At 39.9% G+C, this 22850-nt stretch overlaps 1 protein-coding gene across 11 annotated transcripts in view; it reads left to right on the plus strand.

Moving 5' to 3' along the window:
- The first annotated feature begins 1394 nt into the window (after positions 1-1394).
- CCDC150 (coiled-coil domain containing 150) overlaps positions 1395-22850 on the plus strand; it is a 91418-nt gene continuing 69962 nt past the window's right edge. For 6 of the 11 annotated variants that reach the window (XM_010860874.1, XM_010860881.1, XM_010860884.1 and 3 more), the window contains exons 1-7: positions 1527-1593; positions 10520-10683; positions 13097-13317; positions 13434-13612; positions 15968-16036; positions 20755-20871; positions 22197-22326. In XM_010860874.1, the coding sequence (XP_010859176.1) occupies positions 1537-1593; positions 10520-10683; positions 13097-13317; positions 13434-13612; positions 15968-16036; positions 20755-20871; positions 22197-22326 (937 nt within the window). In that variant the 5' untranslated portion in view covers positions 1527-1536. The other 5 variants (XM_010860877.1, XM_010860878.1, XM_010860876.1 and 2 more) reach the window with 5 other exon arrangements.

Genomic DNA, 22850 nt, shown 5'->3' on the forward strand with positions numbered 1-22850 from the left:
GTATGAAAACTATTGAGTTGGCCAAAAGATGTTACAAAATACCCAGATGAACCTTTTGGCTAACCCAGTATTTATCATTTGAAATCAAGAGGGAAATCAGGAAAAAAATCAATAGGTTTAGGCACTTGGAAAAAAAGTCTTTTAATCTAATAAATTCTCAGGTGTCCAGAAACTGGTTCTCTTATCAGATGAACTAGTTTATTGAAGACTTCAGATTCTTTTCTCTAACTTTGTAATTGCTCAAGTTTTTATATGGTTTGCCAGATGGTAGTCAGAGGGAAATAAATTAAAAACACTAAATTTAAACAATTTGGCTCCCTCGCTACTGCTTAATATGGAGATTCAAGGAGAAGGTGAAAATTCTCATTACACTGAAATGTGCAGATTATCTGTGTTGTGCATACATATACCCCTTACCTCCACGCATAAATCAGAGGTCACTGCAAGAGAAAACGTAAGAGAAAATGACTCTGTATTGACGCTCTAAAATACTCTCCCGCTTTTCATATTAAAAGCTTTATATGGTCCCTTCACTTGAATAATACATGAGGTGCTCATCTCTTTCATCGGATGGGTTTACAGTTTGATGAATATGTCTTACAGCTGTGGTTTGATGGACATTCATCTCACTCGGGGCTCAGCTATCTAAGAACAGCGAGATCAGTTCAGCCAGCCACTCGCTAGGCAAATGAGGACTCATCTCGGATCCGACTGCATTCATTTGACGGCGAAAGTTATTCTCAGCTGTAACCCCAGGGAGACTAGAAGAATGGATTAATTGCCCTTGCGCTGGTAAAAGGTGTTCTGCCCAGCTACTTAAAGCAAAATCGCATTGTCTTTTCACTGTAGAAGACATTGTTAAGTTTGAATTCCCACTCTTAAAACTCAGAAACGACTGCAGTTTTATTCTCAACGCTCTCTCTTTGAGAAGTACCTACTAATTTGTACACAAGGCAAGAGATAAATTACGCTGAAGAGATCAAAGACAAGAGAGCGGATCCCCCCGGGGTTTTACTCTCGGTCTGGCCATCATGATCAAGGATGAAGAGAGACTTTGTTTTTTTCTTTATTAGGAAAAACGTTTGAGCTCGGTTTTACCATTTTTTTATACTCATTAAAAAAATCTTATTTTCCTATTCAGGAAAATTTGATACTTTCCGTCTTTCTAAAAACATTTTCTTTTCTTGGACTCTGGTCTGCTGTGGGGTGTCAAATGATCCAAAAGCACACGCTCACGGGAAGGAAAAGCTTAACTCTGCAAAGCTGGCGCCGTAGGACCTCCGGGAGCTGAGTGGGCGGAAACTACCTATCCCGGCGTGCCTGGCTCGCGAGCACAATGGAGCCCTGTCGTCATCCGGGTCACGGGGCTGTGCGTTCCGTGCGCGCCGCTGGATTCCGGCTTGGATCCCGCCCGGGGCGGAGGGCCCTGTAGGGCCGGGAAAACTGCGATTCCCGGCATGCCCTGCCACGGGTGCGCCTGCGTACGGGAGCTACCGCGCCGGGGAGCGGGTAGGTATAAAGTGGAGTCTTAGTTCCATGGAAACCAACCTGCCTGCTGCCGGACAGAGCCGCGGGCGGCAGAAGGACTGTTGGGTGAGGCTGCGGGGCCCTGGCAGGTGCGGGGTCCGCGGAGGCGAGTCGGTGGCTCAGATAAGGCCCCCGTCATCTCTCCTGCCGCCCTCTCTCCTCGCTGGCGGAGTTTAGTCTCGCCCTCTAGACCTCAGGACCCTGGGGTTTATGGCACTTCTGCACTGGATTCGGTTGAAAACCGTTTAGGAGCGAGGTTTGCATTGACCTGGCTCCAGCGAGGGAAGGATAGCCACCAGAGAGGGTCTGCCGATAAACCCCAGTACAACTTTTCTTTACGTGTTAAGTTGGCTTTATAGGTTCCTGGGAAAACCATTTCGACGTTAATTATTTCTTAGTTTTGCCACCTGTTATCTTCCTTCTCTTGCTTGTTAGCTACTAATTATGTTGGAACAACTTAATTTTTTGCTGAACTATCCCCATTTGCTATCCTCTATATCCCATGTACTGTCCGGCTCTGGAGATAGAAGTGGTTAAGAATCTGACCTTAGGTGAAGCTCGAGTTAATCAGACTTGAAAGTCTCACTGTCATCTTGGAGCGCCCAGGGCTAGGTCTTTGAATCTTTTCTGTACTCTTGTTATCCAGTCTCCACGGCTTTAAAAGCCATGTCTATATTGACAACTTCAAAATGTATATTCCTATTCCACCTTTCTCTGCTGACTCCATATCTATAAGTTCAGTCATGTATTGGGCATCTTTCCTGTTTTAAATTTAACATTTCCAAAACAACTCTTGATCTTTACCCCGAAACTTGTTCTTCCTAATAGACTTTCATTGTCTCAATTAATGACAACACCCTCCTTTCAGTGCTTCCTTTCCCATCTAATCTATAAGCCAAACTTGTCTTGAAAATATGTCTGGACACTGACCTCTTCTTACTTCTTACTGTTCCGTTGTTTAGCACCCTGGTCTAGCCCTTGGCATCTCCCCTGGATTATTGTAGTTGCTTTTCACTGGGTTTTCCTACTTCTGTTGTCTTTCTGCCATCTTTCTGTTGTCTTGGCTACCATCTAGGCAGAGTGATCCAGTTAAAAGTTAAGTTAGATCCCAGCACTTCTCCATTCTAAAACCTCCGAGTGCTCTGAGAATAAAGGCAGACTTTTACAATAGCCTCTAAGTCACTGTGTAACACAGTCCCTCTCACCTCATCTCCCAGTATTCTGTCCTTCACTTGGTCCTCCCCAGTCAAACTGACCTCCTTACTGTTGCAGACCCATCAGACATTCTGACTTAAGGTCTTTGCACTATATTCATTTTTTCTGGACTTTTCTGTCCCCAGATAGCCACATGCACTCCTGCACCTCCTTCACAGGTCTTTCCTTAAATAACATCTCAGCAAGGCTTTCTTTGACCACTTTGTTTAAAACGACAGTCTGTACCACAGCCTCCATCCCATCCTCTTTCCAACTTTTTCATCATCGTACTTACCACAAACAAACTAAACATTTTACTTATTTCTTCAAATGGAATATAAGTTCCAGGAGAGCAAGGAGTTTGTCTCTCTAGATCATTGCTGTATTCCTTGGTGTCAAAACAGTTTCTGGTTCGTGGTGGGCATTCAGGAAATGTTTGTTGAACATATGAGTTAATGAAGATAATATTACTGACCGAATTATTTTTTAGTGATTGTGATAAGCAACACTGCGTCCCTGGCCTGTTTTTGGAACCAACAGCATATAGTTGTAGTTATTGCCACGTATAAGAATGGAGCTCATGTCTGCAAAAGCAAATGTTGCCTTTTCAGAATCACCTGACTTACTAGATATTGCTTATGACATTTGTCTTATTCAAGCCATGCTTTCAGTGAGGTAACCTGAGCTTTTTGAAAATACTTTCCCTAAACATAAGGACAGAACTGTATTAATTTGATAATGACATATTTATGAAAGTAATTGTGAATTAACTTTTTAAAAAAATAAAAGCTTATATCTTAGTATTTTTATTATTGTTGCTATCAGACTTTGCCGGGGTCCAGCCCTGGCTGATCCAGGGAGTTTGAAGCGGGGACGGCGTCGGCGAGGATCAGGATACAATAGCTTCAATTAGATATTAATTAGAGATGTAAAGAGTAATAGAATGAGGATAGCTCAGTAGGAAAATTCAGTGGAGAAAAGAGGCTGAATAGCTTGGTTTATGCTGGTAACCAATAAAACTTCAAGACAAGAAGCTTGCACTACTTACGTAGGCCGCAGGCGTCCTTCCGTTCTCCCGAAGGAGAGGAGACACTGAGGCCTCCCCGGTCGGATCTTAGAAGCCCAGGCATAATTAGTAAGCGTGGCGGGTTCCGCGCTCCAGATGGAGACTCAGCCAGAGTTGGAGAGAGAGAGTGACATGGGGAGACCAGTATTTCGAGAATCTGATCCCAATTCTTTATTTTCCATGGTCTACTTTTATACACTGAGATGTTATGCAAAAGTCACGTGGGGTCAGCAGTCCTGACTTTTATCAAAGTCAGGTGCTTCATACAAATGTATACAGAGGTCTTAGGGGTGTTACATCATCTTCTGGCCAGGGGGCCTGCTGACAATTTATGACCCTCTCCTTGTGACAGCGGTCAGTCAACCAGGACACTTATTTCTCCAGGGGTGATTATTCTTAAAACAGACGCCACCCAAATAAAGTTACATTCCTATAGGGTGAGGGTGTAGTGAGTTTTAATTAAGGAAAGAATTTACTTAGCCTAAGGTCTAACGTGATTAATACCAAAGGTTAATACTTATTTCTTCTATATATTCATTAATGTGTGTAAGGGCAGGGAATGTGGAGCAACAAACATTGGCTCAACAAATGAAAAACCCTTCACCAATACAATTTCTAATCAGCCCACTATACTTATACTAATAGTTTTCTAACTTTTCTAAGGAACCTGTTTTTAGAAGGTTTAAAGCATCTTGTGCCTCTCAACGGTTGGGAGGCTGTGAGCAATCATATGTGGCCGGACAAGCCTGTCAGGCAGGCTAGAGAACCTTCAGAGGAGTTTGTAGGTTAAAACACTCTTATCATGCCCAGGAGTTTTTATTAACTGGAGCTCTAAGTTAACTCCTCCAAAAGAGGTGGTGGGGGACAGCCCCCTGTAAAGTCAGAGGTGTAGGTGAGAGCACAAAGTAGTAAAGTAGGCAGGCTCTGGTTATGGGGGTAGATGCTCAAGGATTTCTAGGGGGACTCCTGAGGCTCGATCCCACCTTTGCGTATGTCGAGCCTCCTTCCTCATGACCTTTGCCATGGGCGGAGTGCCTCCTGCCGGCTCCCCGCAAGACTTCAGGACTTAGGATCAAGGCTGCATTCAATGATGTTTACTCCTTTTCAGAAATAGCATAGCACAGATATGTTCAAGCTATATAGTCTCTTTGTTAGAATATTAGCAATTAAAGCTCTTTTCTTGTAAGAGAAGTTATGGCTTCTATCCCCTTATGTTAAAGAGTTGAAAGTCTATTATAACTTAATAACTTACAGAATTGCAAGTCTACTGAATATAAGGTCATAAAGTCCTGGCCACTGGCCTCCAAGTAGCCTGTGGATTGTGTATGAGGGCATGGTATTTCTGTTGCCTTTGGTTGGACCCGCCCGATAAGGGAGGACAGGCAGAGGTAGGAGTATCTGCAGTGAAAGTGAGAGTCTCCCCTGACTCTAAACCTCAGCTCAGCAGATTCACTTGATCTCAAGTCCTTCCTTTACTCTTACTCCAGTAGGCTCTCAGGGACTTCTTGGTGGATGTTAAGGCTGTCTTTGCTGTTACTACTGGGCCATCATTGCTGCTTTGTTTCTGAGGATTCTCCTGACTTTAACATTGTTTGTTTCTGCATGTGGAGAGGGGATGGGGAAGAAGAATTTTCAACTAACCCTGAGACCTGTTTGTAATAAATCCTCCAAGGGATAATTGGCTTGTTTAGTTTTTGAATCAACCTCTTAAATGACCTGAACCTCAGTGATAGAGAATATTTTGGGGACAATGCAGTATATTTCACAAAAAAACTAGATCCCCTGCACACCATCAGTTGGTGGCCCAGGCATCTTGATCTCTGCTTCATTAGGATGAGTTTTCTATAAACCTCCTGTCCCTCAGAGGCTGGGGGCCAAGTTTATTCTTCCTTTTTGTTTAAGAGTACTTTTTTCTCTCCAGAAGCCTGAGAAGCTCCAGGATAGTTCAGGTTCAGTTGGGTGTGAGCGATGATGCCAATCAAATTCTTACCTAAATGTATATAGACTTTTCTCTTTCCTAAGCAAATGAAGCAACTTGAGTTGTTTTTCATCTTGTTTTTTTGGCTGAATGCATGCACACCCTGTAAAGTAATGTAATGCATTACTTTAATGCGTTTTGTACATACTATGGCTACCTTGAGGAAATAGCAGCAAAACTATGACATTTCAATAATTACATGAAAAAATTTGAAGTAGAAATCTACATCCTACTAAAAATAGATGAGGAACTCGTAGTCTATTTTCTGTATTTTTTTTTTTCCAAAAATGAACTTTTATATTTGTGTTAGTATTTCTGTCTGACTTCTTTTAATCAGACAATCCTTTTTATTATAACTAGCTCCCTTGGCATAACAAGTTGCCCCCAAAATTGCCCTTCCCTCCCACCTCAGGCACTGCTTGTCATTTCCTTTATCTCCTCCTCCTCCTCATTTCTCTACCAACTATTACCTGGGACTACTATGTATCCCAGGAATGCTATTGTTACAAGAAACAGGAAAGAATGACTAACGAAAGTTTATCTTTCTCACATAAGCAAAGTTCGGAGGTTACTAGTTTTAAATGTCCCATGCATTGGAGAAGGAAATGGCAACCCACTCCAGTATTCTTGCCTGGAGAATCCCAGGGACAGAGGAGCCTAATGGGCTGCCGTCTATGGGCCTGCACACAGTTGAACACGACTGAAGCGACTTAGCAGCAGCAGCAGTTTTAAATGTTAGGTTAATCTGAGCTACTGTGGCCTTTTCCATGTTCTAAGATGCAGGTGATCCCTGACTCTGTTTATATTTAACAGTGAGGCACTGCATGGCTGACTTTTCTAAGAGCCTTCAGAGCTCTGGGCATCACCCAGGAGGAGGAAAGGACTGGTGCCATCATTTCTGTTCTTTTTATCAGGAAAAAAACATCTTCCTAGAAGCTTCTTGAAAACTGCCTAAAGCCTCACTGGCCAGGATATGTCACATGGATGTGCCAGCTATAAGGGAGGGTGGAGATGTGAACTTTTCAACTTCTTTTGGAGAGAGAGGACAAAGGAGCCAGCTGTCTATCGCAAACCAGATTAAACACCCTTTTCTTACTTTTTCTCACAGCCCTTGGCCTGGTTTATTCTGTGTTGGCAGTAGCCAGACAGCAGGCGAAAGAACGTGGACTGAAGGGTAAATCCGTGTTGTGTTTTTCGTTGCTGCTCCTCCATTTTCTCCCCACCCACTACTATTGGTGGTTCCCCCAACCCTGGCCCTAGGTTCATGGCAGAAGAACCAGTCCTAGGGTTTGTCTTGTGGTTCTTCTATTACCTGAGGAACACTGTCCTTGCTCATGTGGTAACCTGAGCAGGAATCTCGAAATACGGCTTTTTCCCAGAAATGTAGATGAACTTCACTTCACATCCTTGTGTATCCAGAGACTCCACTGATACCTGCCTGTACTTTTGTCTTTCCCTTTAAGAATGCATTGAAAACATAAAAGCTTCTTTATGCCATATCCTTAAGCTGATTGTTAACAGAAAGTCTGTTAAAGAATTCAGAAAGGTTATATGTGTAAGAAACGCATTATGTTTTATAGAGGAGCGCAAAGGAGTGAAATCTTGATCAGAAGCATAAAATAAGACTAAAAAGAAAATTTGTACACTTTGACCTTCATCATTCCATTTCCCTTAGCCCCTGGCAACCACCATTCTATTCTGTTTCTATGAAATTGGATTTTTTTTTTTTTTTTTTTGGTTTGGTGTTTGGATTCCATATATGAGTGATATCACACACTTTTCTTTTCCTCTGTCCAGCTTAGTTCACTTAGCACATGCCCTCCAGATTCATCCTGCAAATGGCAGGATGGCCTCTCATGTAGCTAAATAACATTATAAATCACACCTTTATTCATCTACTGATGAATTGTTCCATATCTTGGCTGTTCTAAATACTGGTACAGTGAACATGGAAATGCAGATACCTCTTTAAGATACTAATTTTATTTCCTTCAGATATTTACCCAAGAGTAGGATTGCTGGATCTTCTGGTAGTTCATTTTTAATTTTTTGAGGAATCTCCATACCATTTTCCATTATGTCTGTACCAGTTTACATTCCCACCAACAGTGCATAAAATTCCCTTTTCTTCACATCTGTGCCAATGTTTGTTGTCTTTTGTTTTTTAAAAAATAGCCATTCTAACAGATGTGAGTTGACTCATTGGAAAAGACTCTGATGCTGGGAGGGATTGGGGGCAGGAGGAGAAGGGGACGACAGAGGATGAGTTGGCTGGATGGCATCACCGACTCGATGGATGTGAGTTTGAGTGAACTCCGGGAGATGGTGATGGACAGGGGGGCCTGGCGTGCTTTGATTCATGGGGTCGCAAGGAGTCAGACACGACTGAGCGACTGAACTGAACAGACGTGAGCTGCTATCTTGTGAGTTTGTTTCCCTGATGATTAGTGATGATGAGCATCATTTCATGTACCTGTTGGCCACCTGTAAACCTTCAATAGAAAAGTGTCTTTTCAGATCCTCTGCCCGTTTTTTAATTGGATTGTTTCTTGGCTACTCTGCTGTATGTGTTCTTTATATACTTTGGATATTAGCCTTTTAATATGGTTTGCAAATATTTTGTCCCATTCTGTAAGTTACCTTTTCAAATAAGAGGATCTAGTGTATAACATGGTGACTATAGTTAAAATGAGATTGTATACTTGACAGTTACTGTGAGAAGGTCTTTAAGCATTCTTGCCACAACAAAAAAGTTAGCTACATTAACTATACGAGGTTGTTAATTTTGTGGATGTAATTATTTTGATTTTGGTAAACATTCTGTAATGTATATATCAAATCACATGTACACTTTATATATATTCAATTTCATATTTGTCAACTATGATTTGAGCAAATACCAGGAGATAATGAAGGACAGAGGAGCCTGGCATGCTGCAGTCCATGGGAGTCACAGAGTTGGATGTGAGTTAGCAACTAAACAATAACGTTCCTCAATAAAGTGTTTTCCTTTTATTTAAGTAAAAAGAAATAGAAAAGACTTTCTCTGAGACCTGTAGGGGAAAGATAGAAGGTAATTCCATGATGAAAAAATGTCTTCAATGGCTATAACAATATTACGTTGGCAAGAAGCTCAGCCTTTCCACAGTGCGCCCCCACCCCCGCCATGGTTCTTAAATCCTGCCATCAATTTTAAAACTTACTTAATTCCTTCATTGGTTCCGGGGGACCATCTTCAGTGACTTGAACCTGAGGTAGTCCCCACTTCCATTGCCTGGGAGGTAAGGAGAAGAGAGAGTATGTGATTACACACCAAGCTGGAGAGAAAGATGTGTTAATAATATCCCAAGTGGGGCCTTTGTGAGCACATTCTCATAGGTACAGTATTGCTAGTGATGGTTAAGGTTTACAGTTTGTTCAGTGTAGAAATGTCTGTACAGGATGGAGTTACAGGAAAATGTTCTTAAAGTTTCTACCACTGATCTTGTCATTGAACTTTGGAAATGTGATTCAGTGGTGAGAATGCTTTTAAGTTAATTCTGCTTCTGTAATTAATACCTGAACGAGTAGTGTCACTACTCCCAATTACTCTTGTGTGGTCTTGAGGGAGGAGTCTGGTAATTTGATGTCAGTAGCTTTAGAAGAGTCTTTGCTATGAAGTTAGTTTGCAAGTTATTTTTAAAAGTCACTGCTTCAAGGTATTTGATAAATCTATTTTATGGCAACTGCTCAGAGGTCCCGGAGAAGGCAATTACACCCCACTCCAGTGCTCATGCCTGGAAAATCCCATGGACGGAGGAGCCTGGTAGGCTGCAATCCATGGGGTCGCTAAGAGTCGGACACGACTGAGCGACTTCACTTTCACCTTTCACTTTCCTGCATTGGAGAAGGCAATGGCAACCCACTCCAGTGTTCTTGCCTGGAGAATCCCAGGGACGGGGGAGCCTGGTGGGCTGCCGTCTATGGGGTCGCACAGAGTTGGACACGACTGAAGCGACTTAGCAGCAGCAGCAGCTCAGAGGTCCAAGTACTGCAGAGTTGTTTTTATCAGAAAGTTTGGATGGCAACATGTTAAAATGAAAATGGCTGGTAATGAAAGAGGTAATAACTCCCTCAGCCAAGTTATAGATCCTAGTGTATGTCTAATAGTAGCAGACAGGATAGATTGTGATCAGTAGCAAACTACCCAACAATCTGTGGCTTATAACAACGTAAGTTTATTGCTCACTCACACTATGCGTGGGCCACGGCTCTGTTCACGTCCTCTTTACTCTGGGATCTAAGCCTATGGAGAAGGCCATATCTGGGATGTTGCTCATCTTACAGAGAAGGGAAAAGAAAGAGCTGATGACAAGTTGGCTCTTAAAGTTTCTGTGTGTGTCTGTTCAGTTGCTTTAGTCGTGTCTGACTCTTTGTAACTCCATGGACCATAGCTCGCCAGGCTCCTCTGTCTATGGGATTTTCTAGACAAGAGTACTAGAGTGGCTTGCCTGCCCTTCTCCAGGGATCTTCCTGACCCAGGGATCAAACCCTCATCTCCTGTGCATCTTCTGCATTGCAGGTGGATTCTTTATGGCTGAGCCACTTGGGGGAGCTCCTTAAAGCTTCTACCCACATTTCATTGACCAAAGCAGGATACATGGCCATTTCCAAGCTAAACAGGACAGGGATATACAATCCTCCACAGGAAGGGGCAGTTGCTATCTTGAACGATAATATAATCAACTACACTAATATTGTAACTTTATTCTCAGGTGCATATGGAAACTACAATGTCCAGACCAGTCCTCTCTCCAACCCGCATCAATGCTACAGCTTCTGAAACATTCACAGTACTTCAGCAAAGGATGAGAATAGTTGAAGAACAGACCAGTTCTCTGAGGGATGACCTAATAATGTTGGACTTTGGTGACAAAAGGTAGCAAATGAAAAATGAACCCTGTAGGTTGAGTTTTGCTTCACTGGTTATAATAAGGAGTCACAGTATGGATGGTTTGGCAGTTGAAATAAGCATTTAGAAAAGAATTGAGAAATAACCATTATGAATAGAATATTAATTAGAAAATATTTGCAAGATAAAGGGTTGTCCTCCTATAATAGAGCTACTACCACTTCTAAACAGGTATTCAAAGTGTGTTATATAAGTGTGTTATATTCAATACTTGATTAAAAACAAATGTAATTATTTACATAATTAGAAAAAAATTTGATACTTTTTGTAAAAATAGACTTTGAAATTAGTTAAGATGAACATCTCACTTGATTCATGCCATTAATATGATCTGTATTTTCTTTTTCCAGATTTATGATAAATTAAAAGAGAGGTTTTAAGTCTTAAAAAAGAAATTCATAGTTTAGAATGCTGCTGCTGCTAAGTCACTTCAGTCATGTCTGACTCTGTGCGACCCCACAGACGGCAGCCCACCAGGCTCCCCCGTCCCTGGGACTCTCCAGGCAAGAACACTGGAGTGGATTGCCCTTTCCTTTTCCAATGCATGAAAGTGAAAAGTGAAAGTGAAGTGGCTCAGTCGTGTCTGACTCTTTAGTGACCCCATGGACTGCAGCCTACCAGGCTCCTCCGTCCATGGGATTTTCTAGGCAAGAGTACGAAGTACTCAAAAAAAGAACTGTGTTTTTCCTTTGTTCTATGGAAGAAGTTATTCCCATTAAAAGTTAGATTGTTAAAGGCCTGAAGAATATGGGTGCTTACACAGCCAATATTGAATTTACTGGTGTGATTTTCTTTAAAATTACATATATATATTTCCTGAATGTCTCTTATGAAGATCAAAAATTAGTATGATTGGTGTTACAGCACCTATAGAGTAAATAACTGTTGAGCAGTTAAAAGATTAAAATTGTACCAATGTTGAGTATGTTAGAACAAAATAGGAATTTTTATTATGTCTTTGTTTAAAAATTTTTCTAAGAAGGATGTGAGTATATTGCCTCCATGCTAATTCTTAATTTTATGTTATAGAATTAGCATTTAGCATGTTTTATGTATCACTTGTTTTTACATACAAAGCAAGTTTATGAAAAATCCAGATTAAAACAACCATTAAAATGTCAGTAATTTTTACCCATCCCATACTGGTCTCATTCTCTTTACCTAGTTGTTGTCGTTTAGTTGCTAAGTCATGTCTGACTCTTTGTGACCCCATGAACTCTAGCCCACCAGGCTCCTCTATCTATGGGATTTACCTAATAGTTCTCTCTGTAGTTAAGTTTGCAGAGGCTATCAGATATTTGTTAACTAAAGAACTTACTGTTTATTCTCAGTAGAAATGCAACATTGACTCAGTGGTTTCAGTTTCAATTCAGTCGCTCAGTCGTGTCCAACTCTTTATGACCCCGTGGACTGCAGCACACCAGGCCTCCCTGTCCATCAGTCCATCCATCACCAACTCCCAGAGCCTACTCAAACTCATGTCCACTGAGTCAGTGATGCCATCCAACCATCTCATCCTCTGTCGCCCTCTTCTCCTCCTGCCCTCAATCTTTCCCAGCATCAGGGTCTTTTCCAATGAGTCAGTTCTTCGCATCAGGTGGCCAAAGTATTGGAGTTTCAGCTTCAACATGAGTCCTTCCAATGAACATTCAGGACTGATTTCCTTTAGGATGGACTGGTTGGATCTCCTTTCAGTCCAAGGGACTCTCAAGAGTCTTCTCCAACTCCACAGTTCAAAAGCATCAATTCTTCCGTGCTCAGCTCTCTTTATAGTTTAACTCTCATGTCCGTATGTGACTACTGGGAAAACCATAGCCTTGACTAGATGGACCTTTGTTGGCAAAGTAATGTCTCTGCTTTTTAATATGCTGTCCAGGTTGGTCATAAGTTTTCTTCCAAGGAGCAAGCATCTTTTAATTTCATGGCTGCAGTTACCATCTGCAGTGATTTTGGAACACCAAAAAATAAAGTCTGTCACTGTTTCCATCATTTCCCCATCTATTTGCCATGAAGTGATGGGACCGGATGCTATGATCTTAGTTTTCTGAATGTTGAGTTTTAAGCCAACTTTTTCACTCTCCTCTTTCACTTTCATCAAGAGGCTCTTTAGTTCTCCTTCATTTTCTGCCATAAGGGTGGTGTCATTTGCATATCTGAGGTTATTGATACTTCTCCCGGCAATCTTGATTCCAGCTTGTGCTTCTTCCAGCCTAGTGTTTCTCATGATGTACTCTGCATATAAGTTAACTAAGCAGGGTGACAATATACAGCCTTGACATACTCCTTTTCCTATTTGGAACCAGTCTGTTGTGCCATGTCCAGTTCTAACTCAATGGTTGGGATTACTTTATAATATTGGTATATTGGCATCTTTGTCCAGGGGCCAGTTGGAAACTCCAGAATGTTTAGAACAACCTGTGAGCCAGAACACCACTAGACCTATCCAGAATGAGATAATTTGTTCAGGAAAAACAAATATTTTGTGGAAAAACTGTGAGTTCCTGGTCAATCGAATGTGCCGTCTGGAAAGTCTCATCCAGTCCTTGAAGATGAACATCTTCCGTCTGCAAACTGAAAAGGATTTGAACCCACAGAAAACAGGTACAGAGAGAAGAGAATCACCGGAAATTTGGTCCTGTGTGGGTGCTTGATGAGTTTGTGATTCTTTTCCTCACCTTCTTTAAGCTGCTTGATGACCCTTCTGTCCTGTCTGGTAGATTTTCTGAAGGAGAGACTGAATACAATACAGGAGGAGCATTCCAAGGACCTCAAGCTGTTGCAACTGGAAGTGATGAATTTGCGCCAGCAACTGCGAGATGTAAAAGAGGAGGAAGACAAAGCACAAGACGAGGTGCAGAGGTTGACTGCTACTCTGGAGATTGCCTCTGAGACAAAGGTTTGTGTCCAAAGTTCTGGATAACAAATTCACCATTATGTGTTAGCTGGAGGAGGCAACAGACCCAAAAAACTGACTTTTAAAAATAGGTGATGTTGATGTGAGGATTCTTGACATTTGAAATTTATCTCCATTGACAGTGTAAAGCATTGTGTGCTATTAGTAACTGAATATTTATAGAGCTTTTCTATGCGACTTTTGAAGACCCAGAGGTGTGAGGGAGTCTGAGTTCTTCAAAAGCTTATATGCTTCCTTGGAGAAGAAGGCACAGCAGGAAACTAAAGAGGAAAAATAAGGGTATAAGAAATACTAAAGGACAACATAGGACAAATGTAAGCCAGTATTGCCAGCTAAGTGTTTTATGTTCAGGTGGGTTTAAGAAGATGTACATGTCTTGTCTAGAACAGATTAGGCTAGGCTTCAAAGAAGAGACAGGACCTGAGCTGAACCTTTAGAAGGTAAAGCAGAGAGGTGTGGACATTTCAAAGAGCACTCACAGAGGCAGCAAAAAATAAAGACTAAGGAAAGAAATTTGTCTTCCCTCCATAGGCCAGGCAGTATAACAGAGATTGTTTTGTTTAAAACATGTTACTTTGCTTAATCTCTGCAAAACCTCCAGGTTAGGGTATTATTGTCCTTATGTTAGTGATAAGAGGACTGGGGCCCAGAGAGAGGTCACTTCTCTGAGATCACACTTCCCTGTATTATTCCTGTATCTCAGATTTGAACCTGCATCTTTCTGCTGGATGCAGTTAGGGGGAGAGGCATAGGCTAGCCTGACCAGAGTGTTTGTGTGCCTGACACACCAGTTTGTGTGAAGTAAGTTGGAAATCAGCTAGGGCTAACTTCATAAAGGATCTCAAAATCAAGAGTAATCAAGTAGTTGGGCTTGGTCTTTGGGGGAGTGACTAAGATTTTTGATAAGAAAGTGAAGTCATGTTCAACTCTTTTCGACCCCATGAACTGTAGCCTACCACACTCCTCTGTCCATGGGATTTTCCAGGCAAGAGTAATGGAGTGGGTTGCCATTTCCTTCTCCAGAGATAAGAAAGTGACATAATGAAAATAAGAAAACTAATCCAGAAATAGTATAGGACAGCAGTCCCCAACCTTTTTGGCACTAGGGAATGGTTTTCTGGAAGAGTTTTTCCATGGGGATGGTTTCAGGATGATTCAAGCACATTGATTGTGCTACTGATCATCTGTATTTGCAGCTGCTCTCCAGTGTTAGCACCACTGCCTCAGCTCCACCTCAGATCATCAGGCATTAGGTTCTCCTAAGAAGCACGCAGCCTAGATCCCTCACATGTGCAGTTCATGGTAAGGTTCATGCTCCTGTGAGAATCTAATGCTGCCACTGATCTGACAGGACACAGAGCTCAGGCAGTAAGGTGAGTGATGGGGAGCAGCTATAGACACAGTGGAAGCTTCCCTCCCTTACCCAATGCTCACCTCCTGCTGTGCAGCCCAGTTTCTAACACCCCACAGGCCAGTACTGGTCCATGGCCCCAGGGGTTGGGGGTCCCTGGTATGGAGTATCAATTATAGGAGGAGAGACTGGAGACAGGAAAACTGGTTAGGAATCCATTGCATTATTTGAGGCATAGGCCGTATTAGGTCTGAACTACAGTTGTGGCATTTTGAAAAGAAAGGTATGCTGGAATATGGTTTTGGGCAGGGGCTCAAGGTAGGGAAGAAGGCATAGATGACTCTGAGGTTTTAAATCTTATGAAAGAATGAATAGTGAAAGCTGTGTTTTTCATCCTCAACTCCTAAGCATATCTGAGGCTAGAAGAAATGATGTTTGTTATTTTAGTCTCTAAGTTGTATCCGACTTTTTGTGACCCCCATGGACTATATGCTGCCAGGCTCCTCTGTCTGTGGGATTTCCCAGACAAGAATGCTGGAGTGCATTACCATTTCCTTCCCCAGGGGATCTTCCTGACCCAGGGATCAAACCCATGTCTCCTGCCTTGGCAGGCGGATTCTTTACCTTTGAGCCACCAGGGAAGCCCTAGAAGAAATAGAGTACTTTAAAAAAAATAGGAATATATCCCATAAGAAAAATATCTAGCAGTTACCAGGTTTTCCTCTGATGATTGAATTTTACACAGGAGGTACCTGTGACTAATCATTTTTTAATGATCTAAGAGGGAAAATGATAGAAGTCATGAATCAAAGTAATAAAATAACTTTAAATATCTCATTGTAATAATTTCTTTAGATTCATATTAAGAAATATTTATAACTGTAGTCAGAATATCTTTTATAGATTTCCCTCAAAAGTCTAGATTTTATATACCTATGGACAGTTTTCCTATCAGATTTTAGAACCTTTTCTACTTCTGTTTTTAGAAGAATGCGGCTATTATTGAAGAGGAACTGAAGACCACGAAACGTAAAATGAACCTTAAAATTCAAGAGGTAAGGTAAAAAGGATGCTGAGGGGGTGGAGGGGGCATTGGAACTGTAGAGGGGAAGTCAAGAAAGTGAATAGAGTGAGAAGAAACCACTGAAGAAGAAAATGTGACTATCAGGAAGACTTTTAAAATATGCTGCTTGAAGTCATACCTGCGTTTATATGACATTAAGACTTCCTTTCACCTCAATAATGCCATAAAAACTGAAATAAAAAATAAGTGCTCTCTGAGTCAGGAGGGAAACAGTAACCATGGAACTCATGCAGTTGCCCGTCCACTAGTTAGTGGACCCCTTCACACAAAGACCTTTTACATTAACTTAATGTTTAAAATAAAAAGCTTTTAATAAGTCTGCTCATCTAATTTTACCTTATAACTTTCAGCCTCTATTTAAGTAGATAACAGATTGGAATTATGAAGTAGGTGGCTACTAAAAGTTGTTGGACTAAAAATCTGCAGCTGAAAACAGTGGGAAGAGTCAGAATTACTAACTCAATACACCCTGACAGTGTCCTAAAAACCTCAGTATCCCCTGACAGAATAATTGACATTAGTCCAAATCAAAAGGATCAAATTATATTTAAAATATTCTGTTCTACAAAACAGAAATAGATATAGTATTTTAAAAATTATAAATTTTAGTGTGCTTAAGGTGGTAAGTGTAGCTATATCTGGAACATTCTCTTATGTGAAGTGCTTTATTTATCAGTAATTGCTGACAAAAGCGTTATTGTTCATTGCTGGAATATATTGTTTCACATTAAAAAAAATACTTTGGATATTTTAATAGACTTTTTTGAGCTGTTTTAAGTTTTTAGAAAAATTGCACATAGGCAGAGTTCCCATATACCCTTTCTCCCCACCCCCAGAGTTTCTGTTATTATTAAACATTTTGTATTAGTCTGGTGCCTTTGATTTGTTATATTTGATTATGAACCAGAATTGATACATTATTACTAAGTCCACAGTTTAGATTGTTTCATTTTTTAATTTATTACAGTATACAAAAGAGTTTCACTTCACTGCCCTAAAAATACCCTCTGCTTTACACACTCATCACCACCACCCTCTTTTTCCCAAGCACCTGGCAGCTACCAGTGTTTTCATTGTCTCTGTAGCTGGAATCATACAATATGTTGCCTTTTTGGACTGCCTTCTTTCACTTATTTAAGCATATGCATTTAAATTCTCCATGTCTTTTCATTGTTTAATAGATCATTTATTTTTATCACTGAAGAAAAATCAATTGTCTGGATGTACCAAAGTTTATCCCTTCACCTACTGAAGGATGTCTTGGTTCCTTCCAAGTTTAGCAATCATGAATTGCTATAAACATTCATGTGCAGGTCTTTTTTTTATTTTGGGACATGTTGTTAACTTGTTTGGATAAATACCTAGGAGCATGATTGATGGATCCTATGGTAAGCTTGTGTTTAGATGTCTAAAAAACTGCCAACCTGCCCTGCAATGACTGTACCATGTTGCGCTTCCACCCGCAATGAAAGAGAGTTCCTACTGTCCCACATCCTCACCAGTGTTTTGAGTTTTTACCATTCTAATAGGTGTATGTATAGTAGTATTTTGTTTTAATTTTCAGTTCCCTGATAATGTGATTATTTAGCATCTTTTCATATGTTAATTTGCCATCTGTTTATCTTATTTGGTGAGGTATCTTAGACCATTTCCCCATTTACAGCTGGGCCTTTTTTTTTTTTAATCTTATTGTTGAGTCTTAGGACTTCCTTTTATATTTTGGATACCAGTCCTTTATCCATATGTGTTTTACAAATATTTTCTCCCAATCCATAGTTTGTCTTTTCTCTTAACAGTGTCTTTTGCAGAGCAGAAGCTTTTCATTTTAATAAAGTTCAACTTACCACTTTTTTCATGGATTATACTTTTGGTAATTATATCTAAAATATTGCCAAACCCATAGTCACCTAGATTTTTCTGCAGTATTATCTTAGAAGTTGTATAGCTTTGCATTTTACATTTAGGTTTTGAATTGCTAATTTTGTGAAAGGTGTAAGGTCTGTATCTAGATTCTTTATATGAGTTTGTGTATGTCCAGTGGATCCAACACCAATTTGTTGAAAAAACTATCCTTTCTCCATTGGATTGCCACTTAGTGTTGTTTTTTTATTGGAAAAGTCTTAATTCTTGGTGCTGTGGTAAAATCTTGAATTTTCGTTGAACTTGTTGAGGACCTAAGAAGGACTGTATGAGTCAAACATGAATGTCTTGAGGGCATGTGGAGCAAGGAGGATGTATTCTGCTGGGGCTACCACACACTGCCACACATTAGACTTAAACAATGGAAGTTTTTGTCTCACTGTTCTGGAGGCAACAAGTCCAGGATGAAGATATCAGCAAGCTCGGTTTTTTCTTGAGTCCTTTCTCCTTGGCTTGCAGGTGGCTGCCTTTTTCTCTGTGTCCTCACATGGTCTTTTTTCTGTGCACACATCCCTGGTGTCTCTGTGTACAGATTTCCTCTTATAAGGACACCAGTCACGTTGGATTGGGCCCACCTCAGTGACCTCATTACTGAAATGACCCTTTAAAGGCTTTATCTCCATTTATGGTCATATTTTGAGATACTGGGGTTATGGCTTCAACATGTGAATTTTGGGGGGATACAGTTCAACCCATAACAGAGCTATACAAAGAATAGAGTAAATGCAGTATATATCCTTTCTAAGAGATAAATATATATATAAAATCTGATTCTGATAAACATGAAATAGATTAACTGATTGCCCTTAATAAAGCTTTAGGAATGAGTATCTCAGTAGTATAATTGTCAAATAAAGATTCCTTTTCTAAGGCACTTAAATTATATCTTGAGCAAATTATACTGTATAATTTGATGTAGAGCTTAGAAGAGTATATGATGCTTCTCTTATATTATAAAGTGGTTGTAATCTGATACTAAAATAGAACCTGAAAAGTACAGCCAAAGGCAAAAACTATGACTCATTCTTAAATAAAACTAATATTTAACTGATCATTGGTTAAGGAAGGAATTTTGAAACTTGAAGGAACAGGATTATTAAAAGCTCAGTTGGTTTGACTATATAAAAATTAAAATCTTATACATGTAAAAAAACAAAACATAATGAAATTAGACAGTTAATATCGTACCTTTTAAAGAACTTTAAATGACTTTGAAAACCTCAAAATCAGTGGGCAAAGGATAAGAACAGTTCAGAAAATATGTGAAGAATTAATAACCATATTGGAAAATTTTAATCTCACTAGGAGCCAAAGAAATGAAAAAAGTATTAAGATATTGCCTTTTATTTATTAGATTAGCAAAGATTTAAGAATGTGATAATTTCTAGTGCTGATGGCATTTATCCAAATACTACTGATAAGAAAGTAAGATTGGAAGAATAATTACAAAATGTATGAAAAGTCTAAAATAGTGTTTATACTTTTAACCTAGTAATTCCTTTTGTAGGATTTATCTCAAGGAAATAATGAGAAATTCAGTGAAAGGTTTATTCACAATCATGTTCAGCAGAGCAGTATGGAATAGCAAGACACTGGAAATGTCCAGATGTTCAGTATTAGGTGTATGTTAAGAAAATCATAGAACATTTCCAAAACAGTCTATCTTGTAACAGTTTCATATCAACATACTTTTCATCCTTTTCACTTTAAAAAACTTTAAAACTGTAAAATACACCATCCTTCAAGAAGACACTTATAAATTACATATGTACAATGTAGAAAAGAGTTATAAAATATACTCAAGTTGTCTTTACTGGGGTTTAAAAATAGAGTTTCTTTCAATTTATTATCAGTTTATAAAAGGAATGCATGCATGCTCAGTTGCTTCAGTCACGTCTGACTCCTTGCGACCCCATGGACTGCAGCCCCCAGGCTCCTCTGTCCATGGAGATTCTCCAGGCAAGAATACTGGAGTGGGTTGCCATGCCCTCCTCCAGGGGGCTTCCCCACCCAGGAATTGAACCGGAGTCTCCTGTATTGACCACTAGTGCCACGTTCAGTTTCCATTTGAATTGGAAAGAAGGAAAAAAAAAACTTAACCTTCTTTGTATCTTTATCTGACTTATAGTCATTTATGGATAGAAATAAGATCAGTGTACCCAAATTCTTGAATGCTGTTTTTATCTGCTACTTAGCAACTACTTCATTATTTTTTCTGATCTTTAAATTCTAACACAAAAAAATCCAATACATAATTAAAACAGCTTTCAGAGAAATGGTTATAATATTATGGGATAAAAAACACATACACATATATAGATGAAGAAATCAAATTATAGAAAAATAGAGTTAAAATACAGAAAATACATAAGACGTATTTGTGTTTTTCAAACTTCTGACATATTTTACACAGCAGCATACACAGACGTTTCATGAAGTGGTACTCACTACTTGCTGTGTGCTCCAGTATTTTCTTTGTGTTCTTTTTTGCCCACCTTTTCAAATGCTTCTTGCAACTTACAAATGAGTCTTGACTGCAGTTTGGAAAACAGACTTACATAGTAGGAAGGTGAGGGTAACAAATTTGACCCTGCATTTCTTAGAAAGTTAACCATTAGGGAGAAACAAAAACATGTTTTTGGGCAGTCATAACTGTATGAAGAATGGAAGTGAGATGGTATGTCTATAAACTTTTCAAGGTGACTTTGATCTTTGTTAAACTGCTGTGAAGTTCCCTTGGTCTCACCTAACTGCAGTGTTACTCTGTAGCTAAGGAGACAACTGTCCCAGGAGAAGCACCTACGGGAATCTCTTGAGAAATCTGGATCAGCCTTGCTACTGAGAATACAAGAAATGGAAGCGACAGTGGAGGTGGAGCGGAAACAGGTAGTGAGGTTTTCTCTCCGTGTTTATGTTGGGGAAGTGAAACCAAAAGGGAAAAGCCAGTGTTTTGGCCACAAACCTATAGTTTTGCTTATTTCCTCTAGATTTATTAAATTCTTTCCTTTAGTAATCCGCTATTAACACTCTTACTACAACTTAAAAAATTTTAGTCCAAAATAAGCACTCTGATGCCGTTCAGTCCAATACTCTTACTTTATGAATGGGGAAGCAAAGGACAAAGAAGTTATTATGTGTCAGGGTTTATAGAGGTGAACTCTTAGCTCCTGGGAGGGAATCATTCCCCTACCACATACTCTGTGTTCCAGGAATTGACTTTGGAAGGTATTGCCCTAGTCTCATATTATATGTACATGATGTAGATAGAAAAGAAGGATTAAACCGAGCTGACATTTGAAGCAAAGAATACCAGTAAGGAATGTGTTTACATGGCTGTTTTCAGTTCTCGTTATCTATTTTAGCATAATATTTTTGCCTCCAAAAGTTGTTATTTGAAGTACCTATATGTATGGCTCAAGATTGTAAAGAATCTGCCTGCAGTGCCAAAGACCCAGGTTTGATCCCTGGGTGAGAAAGATTCCTTGGAGAAGGGAATGGCCACCCACTCCAGTATTCTTGCCTGGAGAATTCCACAGACAGAGGAGCCTGGCAGGCTCCAGTCCATGGGATCGCAAAGAGTCAGACATGACTGAGTTTGTCACTCAAGTTCACTCACTCATGTAATTTCGGTTCAGTTCAGTTCAGTTGCTCAGTCGTGTCTGACTCTCTGCGACCCCATGAATCGCAGCACACCAAGCCTCCATGTCCATCACCAACTCCAGGAGTTAATTTAGAAGATTCTAAATTACAAGCACCGAAGGCAATCAGTAGCTTCAAATCCTAATACCTATAATTAGATTATGTAATGTTTATTATTTTAAGCAGTACTGTCCCTAACAGTGGAATTATTTAAAGGATTCTACTTAAGGAATTTGCAAATGATCCGTTATTGCTATAATTTATACTGCCAATATAGAGGCCAGTAACCACATGTGGTTATTTACATTTAAATTAGTTTAAATAAAAGTAAAGGTTCCGTGCCTCACGCTGGCCACATCTCGAGCGCTCAGCAGTTGGTCCTGAGCTGGTGCCTGCTGTGTTGAGTGCACAGACGTCTCCTGGATGGCCCCACTGTAGGATGCTGTACTCTGCTGAGATCTTGAACATAAAAATCCTGCTTCTTCCTCCAGTAACGTTCAGAAAATCTGCTTTACACCTGTGCTGTAAGATAGCTTAAAAGGAGTTTGTGTTTTTTTTTTGCACAATTTCAGGTGCAAATTTTGCAGGAGAACTGCATTGCCCTACGCAGTTCTATTCAGACCACCCAGGAACTACTGGCACAGGAGCAGCAACAGAAAGGGGAGTTGGAGACCGCTTCCTCACAGCTCAAGTCTGACCTTGGTATGAAAATGGATGCTGGAAACTTCACTTTTGTTAGTTTGTTGAGATTTTGTGCAAAAGCTTTCAAGATTCCAAATTCTTGTAGTGGCCAGTGATACTGGTATTCCCACAGAATGTAAAAAATTGCTGACTTTCTTTCTGTCCATGCCACTGAGGGGAAAAAACTAGAATTTGACCCTCTTAATTTTAAACTAATTATTTAGATTTTTACCAAGTTTATTTAATTGTTTGTGGACTTGGGACTGTTTGGGTTCTATGAATCTAGATTGAATGTTGAGTTATAGAGTGCTAATAAGAGAATGAGGCCATTAATCCTTGCTGAGTTACTGATTCTAACCATTTATCATGTCAGACTCTCCATTCTTCAGGTTATCAGTCTATTTTGGTGAACTTATATTTGTAGAAATGGATGGTTGTAAGGTACTATAGACAGAGCTTAGATTAACTTGTTTAACATTTGTTTTTTTTTAAAGAGTCCTTAAAGATGCAAAGCTAGAAAATGGAAGTGTCTAGACTTGATCCCA

This window comes from Bison bison, unplaced genomic scaffold (assembly GCF_000754665.1).
Source record: "Bison bison bison isolate TAMUID 2011002044 unplaced genomic scaffold, Bison_UMD1.0 scf7180017864471, whole genome shotgun sequence".
Lineage (NCBI taxonomy): Eukaryota > Metazoa > Chordata > Mammalia > Artiodactyla > Bovidae > Bison > Bison bison.